Genomic DNA, 22,983 nt, shown 5'->3' on the forward strand with positions numbered 1-22,983 from the left:
TGCATTGTACACTACAACCTGCACTTAGTGCTCCATAACAGTCTGGGGAGACTTACTACAGAGGTGGAGCCTTGGGCATCTTTGAGAGCTTCAGACTGCAACTTATGGGGTCGGTATTAAAGAGACCTGCATCAAGGCATTGTAAGAAGGGTCTTTCACTAATTACCTGTTGTATTATTTTCATAGAATTGTAGAAACGTAGGGCTGGAAGTGACCTCCAGAAGTCATCAAGTCCAGTTCCCTGCATTGTGACAGGATCAAGTAAACGTAGACCATCCCTTACAGCTGTTTGTCCAATCTGTTTTTTAAAATCTCCAATGACAGAGATTCCACAACTTCCCTTAGTCTATTGCAGAGCTTAACTACCCTTATAGTTAGAAAGTTTTTCCTAATATCTAACCTAAATCTCTCTTACTGCAGATTTAGCCCATTACTTCTTCTCCTACCCTCAGTGGACATGGAGAACAATTGATCACCATCCTCTTTATAAGATCCTTTAACGTATTTGAAGAGTGTTACAAGTTCCCTCTTCAGTCTTCTTTTCTCAAAACCAAACTTGCCCATTTTTTCTAACCTTTCCACATAGGTCAGGTTTTCTAAACTTCTTATCATTTTTGTTGTCCTCCTCTGGACTCTTTCTAATTTGTCCCCATCTTTCCTAAAGTGTGGTGCTCAGAATTGGACACAATACTCCAAGCTGAGGCCTCATCAGTGCAGAGTAAAGGAAGATAATTATCCCCCCATCTTACATATGACACTTCTATTAATACACTCCAGTACGATAGTAGCCTTTTTTCACAGCTGCCTCACATTGTTGACTCATTTTCAATTTTTGATCAACTATAACCTGCAGATCCTTTTCAGCAGTACTAATACCTAGCCAGTTATTCCCCATCTTGTAGTTGTGCATTTGATTTTTCCTTCCTAAAAGAAGTATTTTGAACTTGTCTTTATTTAATTTCATTTTGTTGAATTCAGACCAATTGCTCATATATTCATCTCTATTAATTTAGACCAGTAATACTCAGACTGAGGCTCGCAAGCCAGAAGTGTCTTTTTAATATGTCTCCTGTAGCTCTTTACAGCTCATGATATTAAAACACTGTGTAATTTAATTATTAACCGATCAGGATGCTTTCACTATGTTATTAACCAATTGTAGTTGATATAATAATAACACTGCTCTACAGCCAAAATGCTTCTGAAATAAATGTAGTCAAACTTTACTAATTCTAGGTCACTGAGAACGAAAATGATGCTTAAAATTGTTGATTGGCTCTAGTTTTCAAGTTATGCTATTGGGTCAGTATATACGACCCTTGACTTGGGAATAGCAGAGGATAAGTGAGTTATAAAGGGAAGGGATCTCAATTTAAACCAGAAATGACTAAAATACATCTTTGACTGGATCTATGAATAAATCTATGACTGGGTTTGGACAGTACTTGCTTTTTAGGCAAAAAAATTAATGATGCAATCTGAAACTGGTATTGCGTCATACGTGATATGAATTGCATCATGTTATTCCTAGAAGTTATGGATGATGCAATCATAACGAAGCGTACATCACTCTACTGAACAAATTGCCCTATATCAGCTCTAGAAATCATACAGTGTCGTGCTCTCTTATTTGTCAGTATTTGATTTTGCAAAGGGACACATTTCTGTTTAGCCAAAGTGAGCAGAGATGCCTCGGACTTGTGTGAACAGTGCAGATAACTTCCGCTGTGTTTGTGGTGAAGTGACTTTTGCATCACAAAAGCGCAGTATAACCACTATGGTTAAGAAAGCCTATCACCTTTATTTTGGCTGCAAAATTGGAGATCAGGACAAGAGGTGGGCCCCACACATATGCTGCAACACTTGTGCAACAAATCTTCGCCAGTGATTGAACAGGAAAAGGAAATCTATGCCTTTTGCAGTGCCAATGATTTGGAGAGAGCCAACAGATCATACCAGCAATTGTTACTTCTGCATGGTGCCTCCAGTTGGGAAAGGTGTGTCAAAGAAGAAAAACTGGACTGTGCATTATCCAAACATTCCATCAGCTATACGCCCAGTACCCCATGGAGAAGGACTGCCGGTTCCTGATGCACCAGAATCATTCTCACTTGAGTCAGACGAGGAAGAGGATGAAACTTCTGGTCCTGAACCATCAATGTCACAGAACCCACATTTTCTCCCATCCTCCTCCTCTGAACCACACCTCATAACACAAGGTGAACTGAATGACCTTGTCAGGGATTTGGAACTACCCAAGAGTAAGGCAGAGCTGTTGGGCTCCAGACTACAGCAGTGGAATCTCCTGGCAGGTGATGTTAAGGTTTCCATGTTCCGTGACCGTCCAAAGGATCTTGTCCCATTCTTCTTCATGGAAGGTGATCTTGTAGCCTGCAACAACATCGATGGTGTGATGCCAGCCCTCAACATCATTCACGATCCAGATGAGTGGAGACTGTTCATTGATTCATCGAAGACGAGTCTTAAAGCTGTTTTACTGCATAATGGCAATGTTTTGCCATCAATTCCAGTTGGTCATGCAGTCCATATGAAGGAAACCTATGACAACATGAAACAACTTTTGAGGTGCATAAACTATGACCAACATCAGTGGCAGCTTTGTGGCGATTTGAAGGTTGTTGCTCTCTTGCTTGGTCTGCAGACTGGATACACAAAGTACTGCTGTTTTCTCTGCAAATGGGATAGTCATGCAAGAGATTCCCACTACATCAAGAAAGATTGGCCACTCTGACAGTCATTGGAGCCTGGGAGGAAAAGTGTTCAGCATCCACCACTTGTTGAATCAAGGAAGATTTTGTTACCACCCTTACACATCAAGGCCATTGACAAAACGCAAGCAGCTTTCAAGTACGTCCGTGGAAAATTTCCAAGGTTAAGTGAAGCTAAGATAAAGGAAGGTGTCTTTGTTGGTCCTCAGATTCGTGAACTTCTTCAAGATGATGCATTTGACCATGCACTGTGTGGCAAGGAAAAGACGGCATGGAAAGCCTTCCAGTTAGTGGCAATAAATTTTCTCTGAAACAACAAGGCAGACAACTACAGGTTGTTGGTGGAAAACCTCCTCAAGGCATACAAAAGCCTTGGTTGCAACATGTCACTAAAGATACATTTTTTGCACTCTCATCTAGATTTTTTTCCACCAAACTGCAGAGCAGTGAGCGACAAGCACGGCGAGCGATTTCATCAGGACATTGCAACAATGGAGAAACGCTATCAGGGCAAATGGAGCCCATCAATGCTTGCAGACTATTGCTGGACAGTGACAAGAGATGCTCCATTTAATGAATACAAGAGACAAGCCAAGAAGCACCGAGTAGACACTGAATAGGGCTAACTATGTACATAATAGTTTTTGCCTTTTGTTTCATAATAAATTTTATTTATATAACCCTTTTGCTGATTTTTAAAGTGTTACATAAACAGGGCAGGTGAAATATTATCATGTAAAACAACCATAAACACATGAAAAGACCTAGGTTTACAATTTATGATTAAAACTCTACTATCTACGCAATATACATAGACATCAAATGTAAAAACTTACATAACTTAGAAACAGTAGCCAATCAGTTGTTTTAATTGTCATATTTGAATTCAGCACACCAAAATACATAATAAATAGCATAATAAATAATTATCTCTGAAGCAGACGACTTCTCAAAAATTGTAGACCAGTGTAATTGGTCAGTCATTTTGCTATTAGAATATATATATACAAATAATAAATGAAACAATGAATTCACACTATGATGGCTCTTTTGGGTAATGTTGATCACTAATTTGGCTCCTGAACCACTGAGGTCTGAGTATCACTGATTTAAACAAGAATGGGAAACAAGTCTGTAATTGCTGATCTTACCAGTAAAGAGGCATCTGACACCTACTGACAAGGTGGTTTAATAGTTTTAGAAATGTATAAATGGGAGCATTACAGTCCCTGTCATTGCAGAAACGTGGACTCAAACATTTGAATCTCATATAAATGCTACTTTCAGAGAACAAGAACTTGAGGCAAGTAATTTTCTCTTCAAAAAAGAAGGAAGTGGCTAATATATGGTACCTTCCTCATATGTCTGCAAATAAGTTATTTAGCTTTTAAAATAGATTTTAAGTTATGAGAAGAATATGATATATTGTGGAGGGAAGCTTTTATAAAAAGAGACTATTCCAGAGGCTTTATTTCATTGCTACATAAAGCACTGGTTTGTAATTTAGCATGAGATATTATAAATAATGATCTACAATAAGAATCTGACTGATGGCTGCTGATCGCTGATGCTAACTGTTGAGGAGGAGACATGAAAGGAAGATTGAAGGCATTCAGAGACACCAGGAATATTTTTCATAGGAAAAGTCTAGAAGAGCCAACTGCAGAAAAAGTAGAGAGTTTCTAGAGAATATCTGGAGGAACAGAGCAGCCAAGGAAGATGAAGAAAGGAAAGTCCAAGAGTGGACAAAATAGCCTTGTCTACACTACAGAATAGCATTTTTGCAACTTGCATTGTGTGATCAAATTAGTATATTCTGCAGCAATGTAGTATGTTCACATTAGCCATCTTGTTTTGTATATACCCACCCATAGCACTCCATGCCCGAATTTGAAACTCTGGATCCTTGAATCTATTTTTAAATCCATGGCACAGTTTCCTGGGAAAACTGTATGATATATATAGTATGCCATTTCTGTTTGTATGTGTTAACAATTTTGTTTTGCTTCACTGGATACTTTGAATATTCTGGCCTGCACAAAACACTGTGAATGTATTGTGAGGGGCACAGGCTGCACCTGGACATTCATATTGTGGATGTTGTGGCAGACTACCTGCTAAAATTGGTCTCAGATCAACTCTATGCCTCTATTCCTGGAGAATGTTTGTCCAAGTACTACCACCTATGGGTAGCACAGCAGCTGAAGGAGGTAACAAACTTGTGTTTTTGTAACTCATTATTTAATGATTTAATACATTCTAGAAAGAAAAACAAAATATTTATTCTGTTTTGTTTTTGTGGTTATTTTGCTGACCTGACTTTTTTTTTTTAAGTCTCCTTTAGGATGCTAAGAAGTGAGGGCTTCAAATCATGTTCTACAAGAAGGAGATCCAGTTGAGCCCCAGACAGTTCTCCTCTCCTTTCTCATTTAGTGGAGCCCCAGGGAAAGTACAGATTATAAGAGAGAGGAAGGAAACATGGAAAGGCCTCCCCCCACACATACATCTCATAGGACGTTTGAGGGAGGAGGATGTGGAACTTGGCGATGATGGCAGCAGGTTCAGCATAGGCTGCACAGGGACTCTAGCATCCAGTTGCCTTTCTTGAATCTCAGCCAGACACCTCAACATGCATGATTGCTCTTCCATAATCCACAGCATCTCTTCCTGCGTGGCATGCTCTTGTTCCCTGCATGCTTTCCTGTCCTCCCTGTTCATGTCCAGGTTCTTGGACAGTATAATCCTCCATGCTCTGAGCTCTGTCTTATCACTCTTGGAAATGTGCATTAACTCATTGAGCATGTCCTCCAATGTCTTCTTTTTCTGCCTTCTAATCTGGGAAAGTCTCTGTCCTGGTATGGAGGATGTGCCGACGGACAAGGTTTCAGCTGCAAGGAATACAAAGCACAAGGGTAGCATTGACAGTGCATACATTTTCTGGTACAAGGTTAATTCTTTTTATAAAGAAAAACACCCCTTGATGCATTTCACTGCAAGCAACAGCATAATCACAACCACTGACTACTGCAAGAATCAGTTTGCTGCTCCAGCCATAGTGAGTAAGGCCACGAGGCATGGGCAAGAGGTCTTGTGCTGCAGCTTTTGTGAAGACATCCTTGGAATCACAGGTTGCAACTTCAGAAAAGCCCCCCCCCCATTTCCCTAGCAATCTGGATGGTGCTTGCGGACAGGCACCAATGTAAAGCCCCCCAAATAGTTTGTTTCTTACAAAAGTGGCACCAGGTTGGGGAGGATGGGAGACAAACAGGAAGTCATCCCCCCACTTTTTTTTTAAAATGCTGGTTGCAGTACACGGTGATCCTGTCCAACCATAACCACAGCACGTTTGGGAAAGTGTGACCCAGATTTCACCCAACAGGGCAGATTACTTGTTGAATTGTTTGCAGTTTAAGGGATAGCATTTAAAACTTCCCCCGTTTCCCCTTCGTGACCATATGCAATATCACTCTCTTGAGGTGGCAAGGGAGCAGATGCTGCAAGTGTCTGGGTACAGATCTGATGCTTATGCTGCAATGATGCCAGCAGAGTTAATATGAGAATGTCCTACCTTGGTGGATGAAATAAGGCAGCTCTACCCAGAAACCTTCTGCAAAGGCTGTAGAATACCTCCATGAAAGCTTCCTAGAGATCTCTGTGGAGGATTCTCGGGCCATCCCCTTGTACATAAACAGTCTTTTTCGGAGAGCACCCTCTGCGTAGCTGGAGTAGCCACCAATACCCATTACACCTACTTTTTTGTTCACATTAAACATAAAAAAAATAGCATGTAACCCTTACAGTTTGATTGGAAATGTGAACTCACCGGAGGTTCCTTCCCTGGCATCATGCTCCGCCGCCAACTAGTCTTGTGAAACGATGGGCTCCAGGGTTAAAAACAGTTCTTGGCTGTCGGGGAGAATGGATCCTTCCCTTGCCTGCCTTGCGGTCTCCTCCTCCTCCTCCTCTTCCTCATCAACAATGTCCTCCTTGTTGTTGCTCGATGTTGCCCGGGGCTCCTGGGAGTTATCCACAGAGCATTTTAGGGTAGTGGTGGTGGCGCCGCCGAGAATCACATGCAGCTCCTCATAAAAGTGGTATGTCTGTGGGGTAGAACCAGAATGACTGTTCACCTCCCTTGTCTTCTGGTACCCTTGCCGAAGCTCCTTTATTTTCACACGGCACTGCTGCGTGTCCCTGGTGTAGCCCTTCTCCCCCATACCCTGTGCAAACTTGGCATAGATGTGAGCATTTCTTCTGCTGGATCAGAGCTCTGCCTTCACAGACTCTTCTCCCCACACAGCAGTAAGATCCAGCACCTCCTGTGTACTCCATGCTGGAGTGTGTTTGCAGCCTTGAGTCTCCATGATTAGCTGTGCTGGCAAGCTCTCCATGCTGATCAAATGGGAAATGAAAATTCAAAAGTTCCCGGGGCTTTAATAGGGGAGCAGCTGTTTCCTGTGTACCTGGCTGATGTCCAGTGGATTTGAAAGTGCTCTCCCGAGTAGTGACAACAGAGCACTGTGGGACACCTCCAGGAAGCCAATTCAAATTACACAACGCAGTGTCTACACTATCCCCATGTCAATCCATGGTTGTCAAATCAAGAGCTATGCCTCTTGCAGAGGTGGAGTACAGAAGTCGACTTTACAGGCCACTTAGGTCAGCAGAAGGGACTCAGTAGTGTAGACACTTATATTATTAAATCGACCTCTTTCAAAGACTTTATCTATATTTGCTTTTTTTTTAAAGAAGTCCTCTGATTAGTGCATGGTCAGTAGTCCTCTTGTGGGTTAAACTACTTGATATGCAACACATCCAGTCTGCAGGGCTGAAAACCAGCCTCTGTTGTGCTTCTTTAAGCACTGTCCCCAAGCTCACTGCTCAGACTTGTCTCTGCAGACTCCCTGGTCTGGTGGTTTCTGAGTTTTGGGCCAAGAATTAAATTTTTGGGGACCATTATAATTATTTGGGGTAGCTGGCAGTACAGAAGACTCCTGTTATGTGGAACACCTGATTTTGGCTCAATGGCAATATTTCTTGTATTTAGATACTCCTTACACAGTGAGTATCTGCCATTACAAAGAGGTCTAGCCTCAGAACATGACAGACGAGGTATTGTAACCCCTTAACCTAAATATTAGTGGTTAGCCAATATTTATGAATTTGTGGGTTGTTTCCATTGGAGGAGAAATTGATGGTAGAGTCAGGTATTTCCATGTTGGAATCATGTTTATTTAGAAAGAATGTACACAAAGTCCTGTTCCTCTGAACACAGTAGGGTCAAAAAACAGGAAGCAATTTCCCTGCTCTTAGTTCAAAGCCTGTCTTCCAGACAGCATTCTGCTCTAAAAGTTCTCTCTCTTTGTCTCAGGGCCACACTACAAGAGCTTCGTTTGCTGTCTGCTAGTTTTCTTCTGTTCTCACCCTCTGCTTTCTGACTGCTTGTTACACGGATCGACCCAGTTAATCCACAGCCCCTGCATTCAGTATAGTCTTTGGATAGCGGCTTCCACTATTTCAGCTGTTACTAACCAATAAAGTATTTAACTGTTGCCTCATTTAGTCTGAATATCACACCCATCAAATTCAACCAGGTTTGTAACTGTCCAAAGATCAAAGACATGCTTGCTAGGAGCCTGGGGAGCTGATGTGCTCCCCAACCTGTGCAAAGCCTGTAATGTCAGAGCAGATGGGCAACAAGTTTCATTTGACCCCTCTTCCTCTCATGGACATGTGAGCACAGCAACTCCTTCCACATCCACTGACTTGTCAGAGCTAACTCCTAGCATATTTGGACATTTGCTTTTATTTTCATATTGTCCCTTATGGCTATTTCCTCTGTGATTACTGTCAACAAACCAGGAACACTTTCCTGTAAGGATCCATTTCTTGAGGAGTTCAAGATCTGCATAGGTTTGTGCTTCAGAACAGATCCAAATTCAGGGCTAAAGTGTATTCACTTCTGCTTTAAAACATCACAGCTAAGGAAAATATTCTCTGCATGAGGACAGAGCTCCAAATTCCATTTGAAAAGAACAGCCCTATTCTAAAAGTTGGCCCAAGATTACTGAAAAAAGGGTCTAAAGGTATCCAAAGCCCCCCTGTCGGATTTTCAGAAGTGCCTTCAGTGAGTTAGGTACAGAAGTCCCATTGACTTTCAGTGGGACTTAGGCACTTCTGAGAATCACACCTCAATTTTTATATTTGTTGAAGTAGCTATCAGAGAATTGTACATTACATTTAAAAAAAACTACCTGCTTCTGAAATGCCTACTCACTCCACTAGGTCCCAAGCAATGTCAAGGGCAAAGAAGAAAAGAGCCTTCTGTGAAGAGAGCTGTAAAACTGCTATCTGAGCTGCTCTCAGTCATTTACCAAGATTATAAAGTTCATATGGTGGCCTCTTTGGATTCTTTCTTTAGATGCAGAATCTTGCACCCATCCTCCTTATTTCCATTCTCTCGCTCTCTCTCTAGGTCATTGTCTTCATGCTGCTTCTTTAAATTCTCCTCCTCTTCTCTCCTTCCCTCTTTCATATGGCCTCTACTTTCTACCTCTTGCTCTTTGTACTGTGGTCAAGCCACTTCTTTTACTAATCCACAAATGCAATTCAGAGTAGCTACACTACTTCCAACAAAAATAATTTTTCTGTCATCCTCAAAAAATTCAACTACAAGCTCCAAATTCATTTTTCATGAACATACATATGAGCAACACTTTATTCCTGCAAACATTTGCAAAAAGTATACAAAAGGGATGTGAATGTGATAAATCAAAGTTCAGTTTATTTTCCAAAATGTTCACAAATAATTCCCTCCCCCCACCCCGACCCCTGCCTTAATCCCAGTTGTAGAAATCAGACTACACCAAAGTTAATGAACAAAGCTGAAATGTGTGGATGGTTTAGGAAAGGCTGCTGTAAGCTATATCATACAACTGCCCAATAGACAGAATTCTTGGGTAAATTGTAGGGTGATTTTACATGAATAAAATGTGGGTAAGACAAAGAGAAATTAAAATGTCGATAATAAAAATAGACTATTTAGAAATCACTTCAACTGTTGGTATTTTATTTCTTCAAAGGGCTAATTCTACAAGAAGCATTTGTTTAATCTTAAAAAAAATCAAATAACTAACAATACCATTAAATAGTGGTGCTAGTAAAAAGAAAAAAGTCCTTAATTCATACTACTGTCGCTTTTCCTTAGTTTCTCCCAATAATAGTTAAAACTAAAGTGCCAATCTTAACTTCAGTTTTTCTCTTCATGGCATTTTGTTTTTAGTATGGGTTAGCCACAGAGTGTAAGACTGAATTTTAATTTTCCAGGCTTTTGTTAGTTTATTTTCCAACCACTCTTGAAATATAGTTTTTCTTTTTATTATTATTTAACATTGCTAATCTGCTCACCAAAGCTTTCACAACTGGAATATGGTCAAAAGACAACTGCATCTTTTCCTGTATACTTGCACATCAGCTGGAAGATTTGGGTTTTCATGAGGCTTTTACTCATTTTTAAAGTATATCCAGGCTGTTGACAAAAGAGCTTTATTTAAATGAGCTATGTAATCTTTAACAGCAGTCTGTGGAACAGATTTGACAATAAAGAAATATCTCATTACCTAGGAGCTTTGTATATTATACAGGTGTAACTTGGTAGTTCAGTAGTATAAAAAGATAAATATTAACTGGATTTTTCTCATAAATCTGCCATTCTTACAGTGCCAAAATCTGTAGAGTTGTTGTAATTGGCATTGTTTGAGTTGTAACAATGAATGGAACTGATAAGGCTTATGTCATTTACATAGAATGCAGCATTCACATCGCATTATTGAATTAACATGAGACACATATTGGGTCTTCTGATATAAGATTAATATCATTTGAAAATAGAGGAAGTGTAGATTTAGGAATGGCACATTATTCCCTGTTCGAAATATGATGGTGATCTGCTTAGATCAGAAGATTTTAGTAGGTGACTACTACTAACAGTGACTACTAATTAATAGTAGCAATGAAACTCCTGGTATTTGTTCTGTTTTTGTTTTGATTATATTTTTTCATAGCTTGATGCCTGATGTTAACAGGTCCTTATTGTATAATTACAAAACAATGTTATGAGAACCCAGTAAGTCAATTTGGCTGTTAGTTGCAGCATTATCAGTCCAGAGAAGTGCCAAATGAATAGAGCTAATGAAGGTATCCCAGATTCATGACAGGCTTTCTACTTTCATTTCCAGTGCCCAGCTCCGCCCTGGCCCACAGCAACTGGAAGAAGCCATTACAGAGAAAGTCTGGCTTCATCCCTATATCCCTGAGCTGAAGTATGCTCAATTGCTCTGTGGGGATGATGCATATGCAGTTCGGTTACTTGTATGAGCTGTTGGGATGGAGCATGCTCAGTTGCTCTTTTGGGTCAGCTGCAAGAAACTCAAGTGTGCTTAAGGAGAATGGATTCTTTGGAGACTTTAGCTTCTGAAATCATACTTATCTCTACTGAGCATTTTAAAAGACTTATAAATTGGCACAATTTGGGCAGATTTTCACAAGGATCACAAGAAATATGGCCCTGATACAAAGGTCATCCACTATCATGTTTCAACCTCTGCTTCAAAGCATATGGGTGGTAGAACTTTTCTAAGAAAAGGTCATCTGAATTTTTTTAGCGTGGAAAAAAACAACACATTTATCCTGTTGACCCTTGTCATAAACAGATAGTTAAGGGTTAATGCCTCTTTTACCTGTAAAGGATAAGAAGTTCACCTAGCCTAGCTGACACCTGACCAGAGGAACCAATGGGGGGACAAGATGTTTCAAAAGGAAGGAGGGAAGTTTCCTTTGTTTAGAATCAGTTTCAGTTTCAGTCGGAGTGAAAAAGATCAAAGAGCCAGCCTCTTATCAGAGTAGTAAGTTTTAGAAAAGAATAAATAGGTTTATGTTTATTTTCTTTTGTAACTTGTCTTTGTGCAATTAGGGGAACAATCAAATTTGGGTATTCTTGTGTGTACTAAGGTTTTTTCCCAGGGGAACATCCTGTGTTTTAAATCTGTTGTCTGTGATATCAGCTTGTATGCTGTCTCCCAGAGGTTTTTTTCTTTTACCTTTCTTTTCTTTAATTAAAAGCCTTCTTTTTAAGAACCTGATTGATTTTTTCCCTGTTTTTTAGATCCAAGGGAATTGGATCTAGACTCACCAGGGAATTGATGGAGGAGTCTCTCAAGGCTACCCAGGGAGGGGAAGGTTTTTTGGGGGAAGACAGAATTTTCCAGATGACTCAGACATCTGGATGGTGACAGCAAAACCAGATCTAAGCTGGTAATTAAGCTTAGAAGTGCTCATGCAGGTCCCCACATCTGTACCCTAAAGTTCAGAGTGGGGGTGAAACCTATGACAACCCCTGACCTGCTCTTGGAGGGTATGTGGTTTTGGGTAAAATATAATCTATTTGCTAAGCATGTGTATAGAAATAATAATGGAATTTATTGAAGCTGTAACAACAAGCAGAAGAACCAAAATATGTGTGTTAAAATAGGCTTAGCTATGTCATAAGCATTAAGTGTTAAGGGCTTAGAATGAGGCCCAGTATAAATTGGTAGTTGGTATAAGCTGGCAAGAGTATTATATGCTTTACCTAAGGTTATAAAATTTAGCAATATGTGTCTTGTGATAGTTTAGCAATGCATTATGTGATAAATAGGTAAGCCATGGACAAACATCTTAGGCTATTTTTCCAATAAGGTAATCATGGATCTAACAAAATTGACTTATCAAAACCATTGGACATTGATTGATGCAAGTGAGGTTTTAACAGTTAGAAGTTTAGCTGTGGGGAGCTGGAATACCACACACACTGGCAGGAGGCTGACACCTTGCCATATATGATCCCAGGCATATTTGGGTGGAATAGGAAAAGCTGTGTAAAAGGTGTGGTTTATCCAAGCTCTTGTTTGGACACCGGGGAATGACATGGGATAACAAGGTAGGAAACCTGGCCCAGTGCCCTCCTTTGGAGGTGATCTCCACTTATTTCTTCTATCTTTGTTTCTAAAGATATCCATAAGGTTGTAAGTAAGCACAGTGTAAGACTAAGTATGAACAGTGCAAAAACCACTTTGCTATACTTATGTATATTGATTTTTCTATTATTTCAATTATATCTGTATTAAGTAAACCTCATAAAGTTTCTGTCTTCACCAATTTTATCTTCTTAATTAACTCTGAGTAGCCATCAAAAAAGAACCTGTCATCTGTGACACCCAGCGTGGAAAATTTCAGATCAAACAATGGGAAGTGTCAGGCAACCTGGATATGAGCCCATAATACTCTCTGTCAGGTGTTACAGCAAATCCCAAAGGCTCTAAATAAAGTATTAGTCCTTCTTGGAATATGTTAAGCTTTTGTATAATTCCAATTTGTAGAAATGAAAATTTTAAGCACAGAGGGCCTGATTGTCCCTTCTCTTACACAGGTGTAAATCAGGAACAGTACTGAAATCAGTGGAGTTTCATTGATGCAAAATAGGTATAAGTAAGAGGAGAATCAGGCCTATGATCACAGCTCCATGTAATGTCAGTACTTAATCTTTGGCCAGAAGTGGTAACTGAAGCAACCTAAGAAGAATGTTAGCCACCACTGAAAATGCACTTCTGACTTTGGAGACCTCTCTGTGTTCCAGTCTGGATTTTTGCAGGGTCTTCATTCAGAAGCCATAATGAGCCTTTAACCAGATGAATCTCTCTTAGAGGTCTATGTACTATGCTATATCTGCCCAACAGTGAGGCTTTGGTCTAGCCCCAGGCAGCTAGGATATAATAAAAGCTGGTCTGCTACCAGTCCTGGGTAACAAAATTGACAAGGACTGCTCCCTGCCTATCCTTTGGTGCTATGGGTTTGCATAAAGTACTGGCTCTTTTATCCATGCTTTTGGTTCAAAATTTGACCTACCTAAAAATTGTTATAATCTGGTGGGATATGTGCCTCAGAATCTTGGTTCCTCCAATGAGAAATTACAGATAAAGATACTAGGTCTAGTGGTCACATGGATGTAATTCAGCGATGAATTAAATGAAGTCTGTGGAGGTACATTACTGTAAAAACTAGTCTAGGCAAGAACAGAATCAGACCTAGTGTTTTTGTGGGACCCTCCTCTTTGCTGGGTCAGCAGCAGCAGCTAATTAACAACCCCCTTTTTCTTCCCAGAGCTGTACTAATATTATTCATGATACTGATATATAAACAAAGAATTAAATAAACAGAGCCATATGCTCCCCTCTGCTGTGAGTCAAAGAGGGGAATGACAACAAAAACAGGGTAAAACAGGGCAGTAAAGCTCCCAAACAACAGAATTGGGAGGGCAGCTCCTCCACAGCATACTTCCTCTCCCCAGGAGCTTACAGAAGTGCATCCATGGCAAAGCAATATGGTTAAATCTTCCTGGTTTATGGGTTAAGGGGAGGGAGGAGCCATTCACTGCATTATTCTCCCCTCCCAGCAAAGTAGAAATCTGTGGAAGTTAATGTTCCTCCTTGCAGCATTAACCTCTACTCTGTGCCTGCACCAGCCCCCACTATTCCCCTGAGAGGGGTTATTTTGCAGCCAACTGAGCCAATGTCACATCCTCAGGAGAGTAACATTGCATGGCAGGTACTGCAGGGGGATTGGAGATTCGTTTCCCGTGAATCCCCAAAGTTTGGAGGCTGTGCTGCTTGTCCCTTTGGTAGCCCACTCTTTGCTTCAACCCTGGGCCATTAAGGGAGCATTTGTCAGAAATGAGGTGAATATCATGCAGTGTCTGGGTTCTCTATCTGTTCCTACAGCTTTTATCACAAGAAAGGACATACTTGTTTATAACTATTTTAAATTCAATTTATTTAGGAATACATAGAAACAAATCATATTTGTCAGATTCACAGGGACACAGTTATACATTTATTTTCAGATTTCTCAAGGGTTATTACAAGCAATGACACCTAGCAATTACTTTATTGCTGTCTTTTTACCTTTGATGTTCATTGGTGTGATAAAATAAAACAGCTGGAAAAGAGTTAAAGGCCACCTGTTTGGCACATGACCCAGCAGAGGATTTAAGGGAAGGTTATGGCCTCCTTCAAGGGACTAAGGGTAGGGCTATAATGCTATCAGACTATGACTGCAAATGTAGACATACCTCAGATAGCTTTGATCGCGCTGGCTCAAGTAACAATAGTAGTGAAGCCACCTTAGCACAGGCTAGCCACCCAAATAAGTACACAGGGCAGACTTGTATAGCCTATGCTGCCACCCCTTCATTGTTATCAAAGCTAGCTCAGGTATGTCTATTCTGCTCATTCTAATTAAAGACAAGAGGCAAGTGAGTAAAATAAAGGAAGATCATGGAGAGGAATACGGGGTGAGTATAAGAGTGATAGGCCCATGTGCTTGCCTAGCCTAACTGCAATTTGCATGTTTTCTGTCACTTCTTTAAAACAGGCATTATAAGGTAGCAATTTCCCATGTGCACATTGTACTGAATTATTTGTGATAGTTTTGAAGGTTTAATTTGGCTTGGATAAGGCAAAAATTTGGATGCAAACAAACCTTCTGGCATCTTTCTGTCTGGCCCCTTTCACGATCCTGAACCAAATCCTTCTGCCCTCACCCAGCCATCCTACCCGGACCTTTATTTTCCTCTCCACAAGAACCCATTCTATAACTACATTCCTTCTCGCAGCTTTCAGAACATTGAAAATATTCCATCGTGGCTTGCCTTCCATCTGACACTTTCTCTGTTGGGCCGAAGCAGACTGTTTTATTAAAATGTCATGTGTTGTTTCTTCCCTTATCTGCCTCCCTGCTGAAGGCCCAGGAAAGCCTCAAATCTTCTGAGATTTGAAAGCAACAGTTGGAATACCAGAGATTTAGTGCCCATAGAGACCTCAAGATAGATTTCAGAAAAAGTATTTAGCATGTTAGAGATCAGAGAGGGAGCAGTGATACTTAGACAAACTTAGATTGAAAAATATGTTCACATTTGGTTTCAGATTTTGGCTGTGATTAGGGCTAATTTTTATATTTTCCCAATTTATTTACCCAATTTTGTATTCCATGTCATTGTAGTGTATCTATGCTATTCATATAGCCAAATTCAAATAAATAAATTATAAATTCTGACATACAAATATATGTTTTAATATTTTATGTCCTGAATTACTAAAATGCTGAGTACTCACAGCTTCCATGACCCAATGGGAGTTGTGGAAGTTCAGCACCTCTGAAAACTAGGCCATTAATTTTGAAAATGCTTATTAATTACTCTGTAGTCCATAATAGTTCCTTTGTCATCACTATAATCTATGTCCTTCTGAAAAAGTGGATATTTTTCATATTACTCTATGCTGGCTCCTAAGCAATCATGTAAAGGCTTTCTTATTACTGGTCTCATTATTGACCTATAGCATTGACCTTAATGAATTGTAGCATTTCCAAAGGAATGCTAGAATCTATTTTGCAAATGTGGTTGACAGGCTTACTCATAAAGGCCATGTGCTAACAATAGCTATGAAATTGTTATTGAAATAATTAGCATACTTGAACACAAAATCATGTTTCTAAACAAATTAATTTAGTTGGTTTTCATTTGTGTTTTTCCAGATCAGCCAAAGGCACTAGTCCAGAATCTGGACAAATGCTAGTAGAATTTCACTTTAAGAAATAAACCAACTTTCAATTATAAGAGCACACCGCTATCTTCAACTGCATTTTGTATTGGTAGCTTATCGATTTTGATTAAAAGATTTTGCGTCTAGACTGAGACCTGCTATGCCAAGTTTTTCTGTTTGAGTTATAAACACTTGAAAATTATGGAAATACAGAGACAGTCTTAACTATGGGATGTGAGAATGATGCTGCTATAGTAACTGATAAATTGTAAAAATACACTGTTTACATTTCCTGTTTTAATCATTTCAATTAGACCCCCTTCTAATCAGGACAGTTCTATGATCTGTAGTATCTTCTTCATATAAAATCTTATTAAAAAATAGTGTCACTTTTCAACAGCTGCATTTGCTGTAATTTAGTGCAGTTAGATGCTTTCATGTCACATGGTTATAGCTAGGTAGATTAATAGTGAGTTCTATCTGGAAATTTCTTTCCTGTTATTGTTCTCCCTCAGCAGTTGATGGCTAAGTTAATTCTCTTTAGTTTTGTCATGCTCTAAAGCACACATTGCCAAGCTTTGATAAGCTTTACAAGGGGAAAAAAGCCATGGTGTCCATCAAAGTCTTAAACTTGCATTTTAAACTTTGCCCTGACCTGATGTGCCATTCAAAAAGCTTCAAAAGATTATTTTTTTAAGAAAGGTTCAATATGTCCCGAGGCTATCGGTTTTGAGTTAAACTGGGTGAAGTAGAAATATTTTACTCATCAGCTTTGCAGTCACAGAGTTTGCCTCAGCTAGAACAAAACTGCTGAGGCATTTAGAGAAAATTAACCCCCCATCCTGGCAGCCAGATGTGACTGGTTTCTGATGAATGCACATGAGTGGGCTGAAAAATCAAGAGACTGTGAAATTCCTGTCAGGTCCGTACAGTGCAGAATGGGCTATTGACTGCTTTCTATATTTCCCTCCATCATTCTTCTTGAACACTGCCATTAATTTCCTCTCCTGCTCTGACTTTTTTTCCCCTTCTTCCTCCCTTTAGCTCTCTGTGCTGCAAAGCAGGATGCACAGGGCATTGGTGGAGTACTTCAAACAGCGAGGCCTCTATAGCCAGGCTGGGCTGGCGAAGTTCCAGGCAGCCTCTCATGAGAATGCTCAGAAAATATTAGCTGTGCAGGTAGGTGATTGCAGAGAAGTAGGAAAGATCATTCTGATCTAGATTGAAAAGCAAATGATGGGTAGTGTGATGAAGCATTAAAACCATATCCCATCAGAGTTTTATAAATTTTTAACCTCTTTAATAAACTGGAATTGCATGAAGGATGAATTCAGTAAGTTAGCACATATACCATGCATAGTTTAAAAAAAGAGAAAGATTAGATTTATTTCTCACAAACCTTTGAAAAGATTATTATAAATACATTGGATATAAACATTTGAAAAATATAAAGGCATTAGTACTCTGTTCAGCTGTTTTAGAAAATGTTATTGTGTACTGTTTTGCAGATCTTACTGCCATGGTAAACAATACTGTCATTTTCATTTTATTCGTATATAATTTCTTTAGTATGAAGCTGCTATTTAGCTGAAGTACCACACCTTCATCATTAGGTTATGTGATAACTTCACCTTTATCCACTAGTAAACAACATGCCAGTGGGGGGGCGGAAAGGAGGGCACAAGGTTTAACAATGGTTTCCTTACAGGGATATAATGTTTAATATTTTGTGGGGTTTATTTTTCCTGGTATATGTTTACATTTACTGGGGAAAATTGCTTTTATGTAATGTAGTTTAAATGTTCTATTCTTTTTATCTCATGCAGTGGTATGTTGTTAATATTTTTGTAAAGCCACTCCTTTCAGTCTTTTCCCACAGTTAATGACCATAACCAGCAGGCATTTGAGAAATGTTTGTAAAAGACTGGAGTGAAAAATGTCTTCAGTCCTGTTTTTTGCAAAATAAATTAAAAAAAATGTAGCTGCTAGATCTTTAATGCATCATATTCTTATAAATTTTAATTTCTATTTTCCGCTATAGAGTTTTTGCTGTACAGTCCTTGGGATGCCATATTCATATTAAACTTTAATATTATGCAATTCCATTTCACAATTATTATTAGCATGATTTAAGGAAAAAACGAGCTTGAACAAAACTTTTCGAACTACTATAAATTGCATCATCGCTGTGATCCAGTCTCAAAACCTTCATTGAGGATTTTTTAAACCTATGGCTTTTGTTATATACATCCAAATGTGTTTCATTGTTGAAGATTCAGAAAATCCAAATCATATTAACAGAAAAAAAGAAAAGGAAAAACTAACTGAAAAATAAAAATAGAATGAGATTTTCCACTCTTCTAATGATTTGAAATGCTCCATTAATTTTTATGGCATATTTAGTCAGTATTCTCTTATTTTTGTCAAATATTATACTAGAATTGTGTGCTTATTAAGACAAATAAGCAGTTAATTATACTTAAAATTTTACATTTAAAATTTGAAAAACTGGAAATGCTTCCTTTTGAATCTCACAGTGGCATAGCTATGATGATGAGTCTTGATCTTTTTTGTATTCAACTTCTCTAACTGTGATGAAGAAAAGAGGTGATTAATATGCAGCCTAGAGCTCATGAATAATAACAAGTTACAAAGAAGCCACAGGTGCCAGTTGGTTTCCTCACATATGAATCTTTAAGTTAGTCTAGGCTAATGTTATGTAGCATTTTAATAGCAGTGCTATCAACATAACCTGTGATTGAAGTCTTATATCAATAACTAGTCTATATTGTAATGAATGAGCTCTCTGGAAATCCTTTGTTCTTGCATAAAATAAATTATTTCTATCATTCACATTGAGAATAAATTGTCTCTATAAATTCAGTTATCCTGAACAATTGAAGTAGCTAGAAATGGGCCTATACCCATCCTTCAGACACAAACCTCATCAACATTTGGGGAAGTTCAGGTCCAAATTTTGCAGCTCAGAACTATTTTTAAAAACAACATTTTACAATAGTTAGTGTTTCAGAAACACTGGAACAGTATATTTTCCATGTACTGGTGATACCCATTCTGACATGGATTCTGTTATTCTAATACCCCTTCTATGTTTGTTACTTGAAATGACTCTTTATGGTAGGGCTTGCCTACCTGGTGGTTAATGCATTCTGAGGATGTGTGATTTCTAAAGCAGACTAACATGCTGCGCATTAACTGGGCCATGGAGACCCTGCTGGTGCGCTTTAACATAGTGCTGTTTGAAACAGTATTACGTTAAGGCACACCAGGGAGCCTTTAGTGCACACCGGTATCAAGTCTGGGAGCAGGGGCAGCATGAGGGGTGCCCGTGTGGACATGTGCAGGAGCGACGTGTACCAGTGTTCGGTCTACACAGACCAATTGATGGGAAACAATTCATGCTCTTTTGAAATCGCACCCCCGGAGAGCACATGACCACATTATGTCCAGACAAGCCCATAGGAAACATAGAAAATTATAATGGAAAAGCTAGTTCAGTTAGGCCATAGAAAACAGTTCTGAGGTATTTAAAAGCGTGTTTCCTGTCAGCAAAATGTAATTGTATTTTGTAATTCTCAGCATATGGATTGTTGCATTTCTGCGTGAACTGATGCCTTCAATTTAGCATTGTTAGTGCCAGATTGTCTCTATCCATTTAGCAAATAGCTATATAAGCTCTTATACTGGTGTCTGTCACCGTAGTATCTGAGTGCTTCCTAAGTCTAAAAAATGACAATAATGATACCTCTCTCCTCCTTTTTCACCAGCAAGAGACGGGCTTGGTTTGTTATTTTTGTTATTTAATATTTATATTGTGGTAGTGCCTAGAGGCTGGGGCCCATTGTGCCAGGCATTGTGCAAATAAAAAGACAGTTACTGGCCAGAAGACTTTACATTCTAATAACTTACATTGGATACAGTAAACAGATAGGATAGAACACAAGATAATAGTGACAGTCATGAACAGTGAAATAGGCAGCAGTTACAGCACACAAGGTGCCTAACCATTCTCAAGAGTTTCGTAGGCACCAGGGCTTAGGTGGGTTGTAAGGAGAGATTTAAAGGAGGATAATGTAGTGGCCTTGCAGATTTTTACAGAGAGCTCCTTCCTCAAACACCTGGTGACAAATGAGAATGCATGGCAGTGCTTGTTGGAAAATTTGACAAACGGACAATCAAGGGCAGTGTCATTAGCAGCGTGGAGTTGGGACTTGACGTCGTGTAAGTATACATGAGTTCACAGATACAGCGGGGATAGGCCGTGGAGTGCCTTAATAGTGAAGATAAGAAGTTTGTATATGATGTTATGGTGAAGAAGGGGGGGGTCAGTGGAGCAATGCAAAGAAAAGGCGTGACATGATCAAAGAGATGAACCAAGAAGAAGATTTTTTTGCTATAGTGTTTTGAATGGATTTTAAATCGGGCAAGATGAGATTTGTCAAAACCAGACAGAAGGATGTTACAGTAGTCAAGACACATGATGATGAGGGTCTGCAGGAGAATTTTAGCTGTGTGGCTGAAGAATAAAGGCCAGATCTCGCATAAGTTTTACAGGCAGAAGCAGCAACATTTAAACACTGCTTGAATGGAAGGGTCTAGAGAGAGGGACAAGTTGAAGATAATTCCCAGGTTTCAGGCCTGCATGACAGAAACAATGGTGGTGTTTTCCACAGTGACTTTAAAAAGAGGGAGAGGAGAGGATTTGAGGGAAAAGATAAAGGTCTCTGTTTTGGTCAGATTAAGTTTGAATGGATGGCTGGATGTCAGTGATGAGATATCAGAAAGATGGATTGAAATTTTAGTTTGGACAGAAGGAGATGGGTAAGAGGTAGAGCGGTAGATCTGAGAGTCATCATGTCACAATTGTTGAAGTCATATACGTGAATAAGATAACCCAGAGACAGTGTAGAGGGAGAAGAGGAGGAGCCCAATATGGAGTCCTGTGAGACTCCCCCTGAAAGACGGAGCACTGAAGAGGAAGATCCTCCAAATGAAACACTGAAGGAGCACTTAAAGAGGTAGGAGGAGAACCAGGAGAGGATTGAGTCACAAAAGCCAAAGTCGGACAAGATTTCAAGAAGAAGTGTGTGGTTGACAGTGTCATAAAGGAGCTGAGAAGTCAAGTAGGATAAGAATGGGGTGTTATATCTATTTGTTCATGTGCTTATGTCTGAGAAAATAAACATATGAAATTGGGTTGCTATTGTAGGAAATCTTGGGTAAAGAGAGAGGCTTTACTCTCAGTTCTGATTGCCGCAAAGTTGTTGATCAGTCATATTTCATTTGGCAGTGTTCCATAATTCCCATTGTGGCCAGGAAACTGCAGAACCCCCCGAAGCGGCCAGAGTCAAAGGCCATCTTCATGATTCCATCCCCGCAGATTACCTGCTGGCCTTCCGTGGCCCCCATGGCACCACAGTTCGTGCCCAGAACCCCTTTGGGAGGGATCCCACATACTGGAAAAGAAAAGCGCCTACATTAATGATGATTGGAAAAAATAGATTTTCATAATTGTCTCACTTAAAATGTATAAGTCAAGAGGCCAAGTCCCGCAATGATTTACCAATTGTAGAGCTTGGGAATAATCACACTGAAATCAATCAAATTGTTCACGGTAATAAGCAGTATACCTGGTAATAAGCATGATAGGTGGAGCACAGGCTGCTTGCTGTCTCTGGAGCATTTAGTTCAAGCTGCCCATAAATCCCCATTCCACCTGAGCACCTAGAGCCAGCTGGCCCAGCCCTAAAAGTGACTGCCTTTTAAGTGGCAGAGTTTCATCACAAACTTAAATTATCCTTGGACAGTTAGGGCCAAGTTCTCTGTTTTGCCAAGATTATGCACAATAAGGCAGAGGGGAGTCACCAGGGAGCCAGCTACTGCTCCCTGCTTCTCTGCAAAAACCTAAAATAGATTGCAGCGATGTGGGGGTTCCCCAACATGCAATAGCTGTTTGCAGAGCCAAGGCACTGTCCAACTAGTTGAGCATAACCAGAATACATTGCACTCCATGTAAACCTCCTCCTTGCCTCCTGCCTCAGGAGCTGTGAAGAAGATGGTGTACCTGGAAGATGACTGAGCTGGTTCTATACTTGCTGGGCACTCCCCAGTAGTTAGGAGGATACATCCAAGATCTGTTCCCTTTTTGTCACCTGAGCAGCGTAAAAAGAGCAAAGTGGAGCAGAAAATTTGCACCATAACTTGGAATCAGTTTGTACAATTTATCAAACACATTGGATCTTTTCATAACAGACTTTGTATAGTTGTTATTTGTTATTAACTTGTGTGTGGCAGGTATGAGAGATTAGAAAGCATGTGCTAAGTAGAGAAAAGATAAGGGTTGAAGGATAAAAAAGGTAACAACACTAGTGGCATCCAAAGCACCAAAAATAATGAGTGTCTCCCATAAAGCCAGAATTTCTGGGACCACCATCTGATCAGGTATACACAGTCATCGTTCTTTTTCCATTGGTTATGGGTTCCATATTTTCTCTAACATGCTGCTAGAACCGGGAATAAAATGCACTTTCAGAAAAGCTTTAGATTTTTATACTTTTTACTAAACTAAATGTATATGATCATGGAGGGAAATCTACTTT

At 39.6% G+C, this 22,983-nt stretch overlaps 1 protein-coding gene across 4 annotated transcripts in view; it reads left to right on the plus strand.

The window, feature by feature from the left end:
- Positions 1-22,983, plus strand: part of CCDC178 (coiled-coil domain containing 178) — a 362,747-nt gene that overhangs the window by 304,671 nt on the left and 35,093 nt on the right. For 3 of the 4 annotated variants that reach the window (XM_045006035.1, XM_045006036.1, XM_045006038.1), the window contains one exon: positions 17,408-17,542. The exons of the other annotated variant lie outside the window; for it this stretch is intronic. In XM_045006035.1, coding sequence (XP_044861970.1) covers positions 17,408-17,542 — 135 coding nt within the window. The remainder of the gene's footprint in view (positions 1-17,407; positions 17,543-22,983) is intronic. 4 annotated transcript variants of the gene reach the window in all.

Source organism: Mauremys mutica, chromosome 2 (genome assembly GCF_020497125.1).
Source record: "Mauremys mutica isolate MM-2020 ecotype Southern chromosome 2, ASM2049712v1, whole genome shotgun sequence".
NCBI lineage: Eukaryota > Metazoa > Chordata > Testudines > Geoemydidae > Mauremys > Mauremys mutica.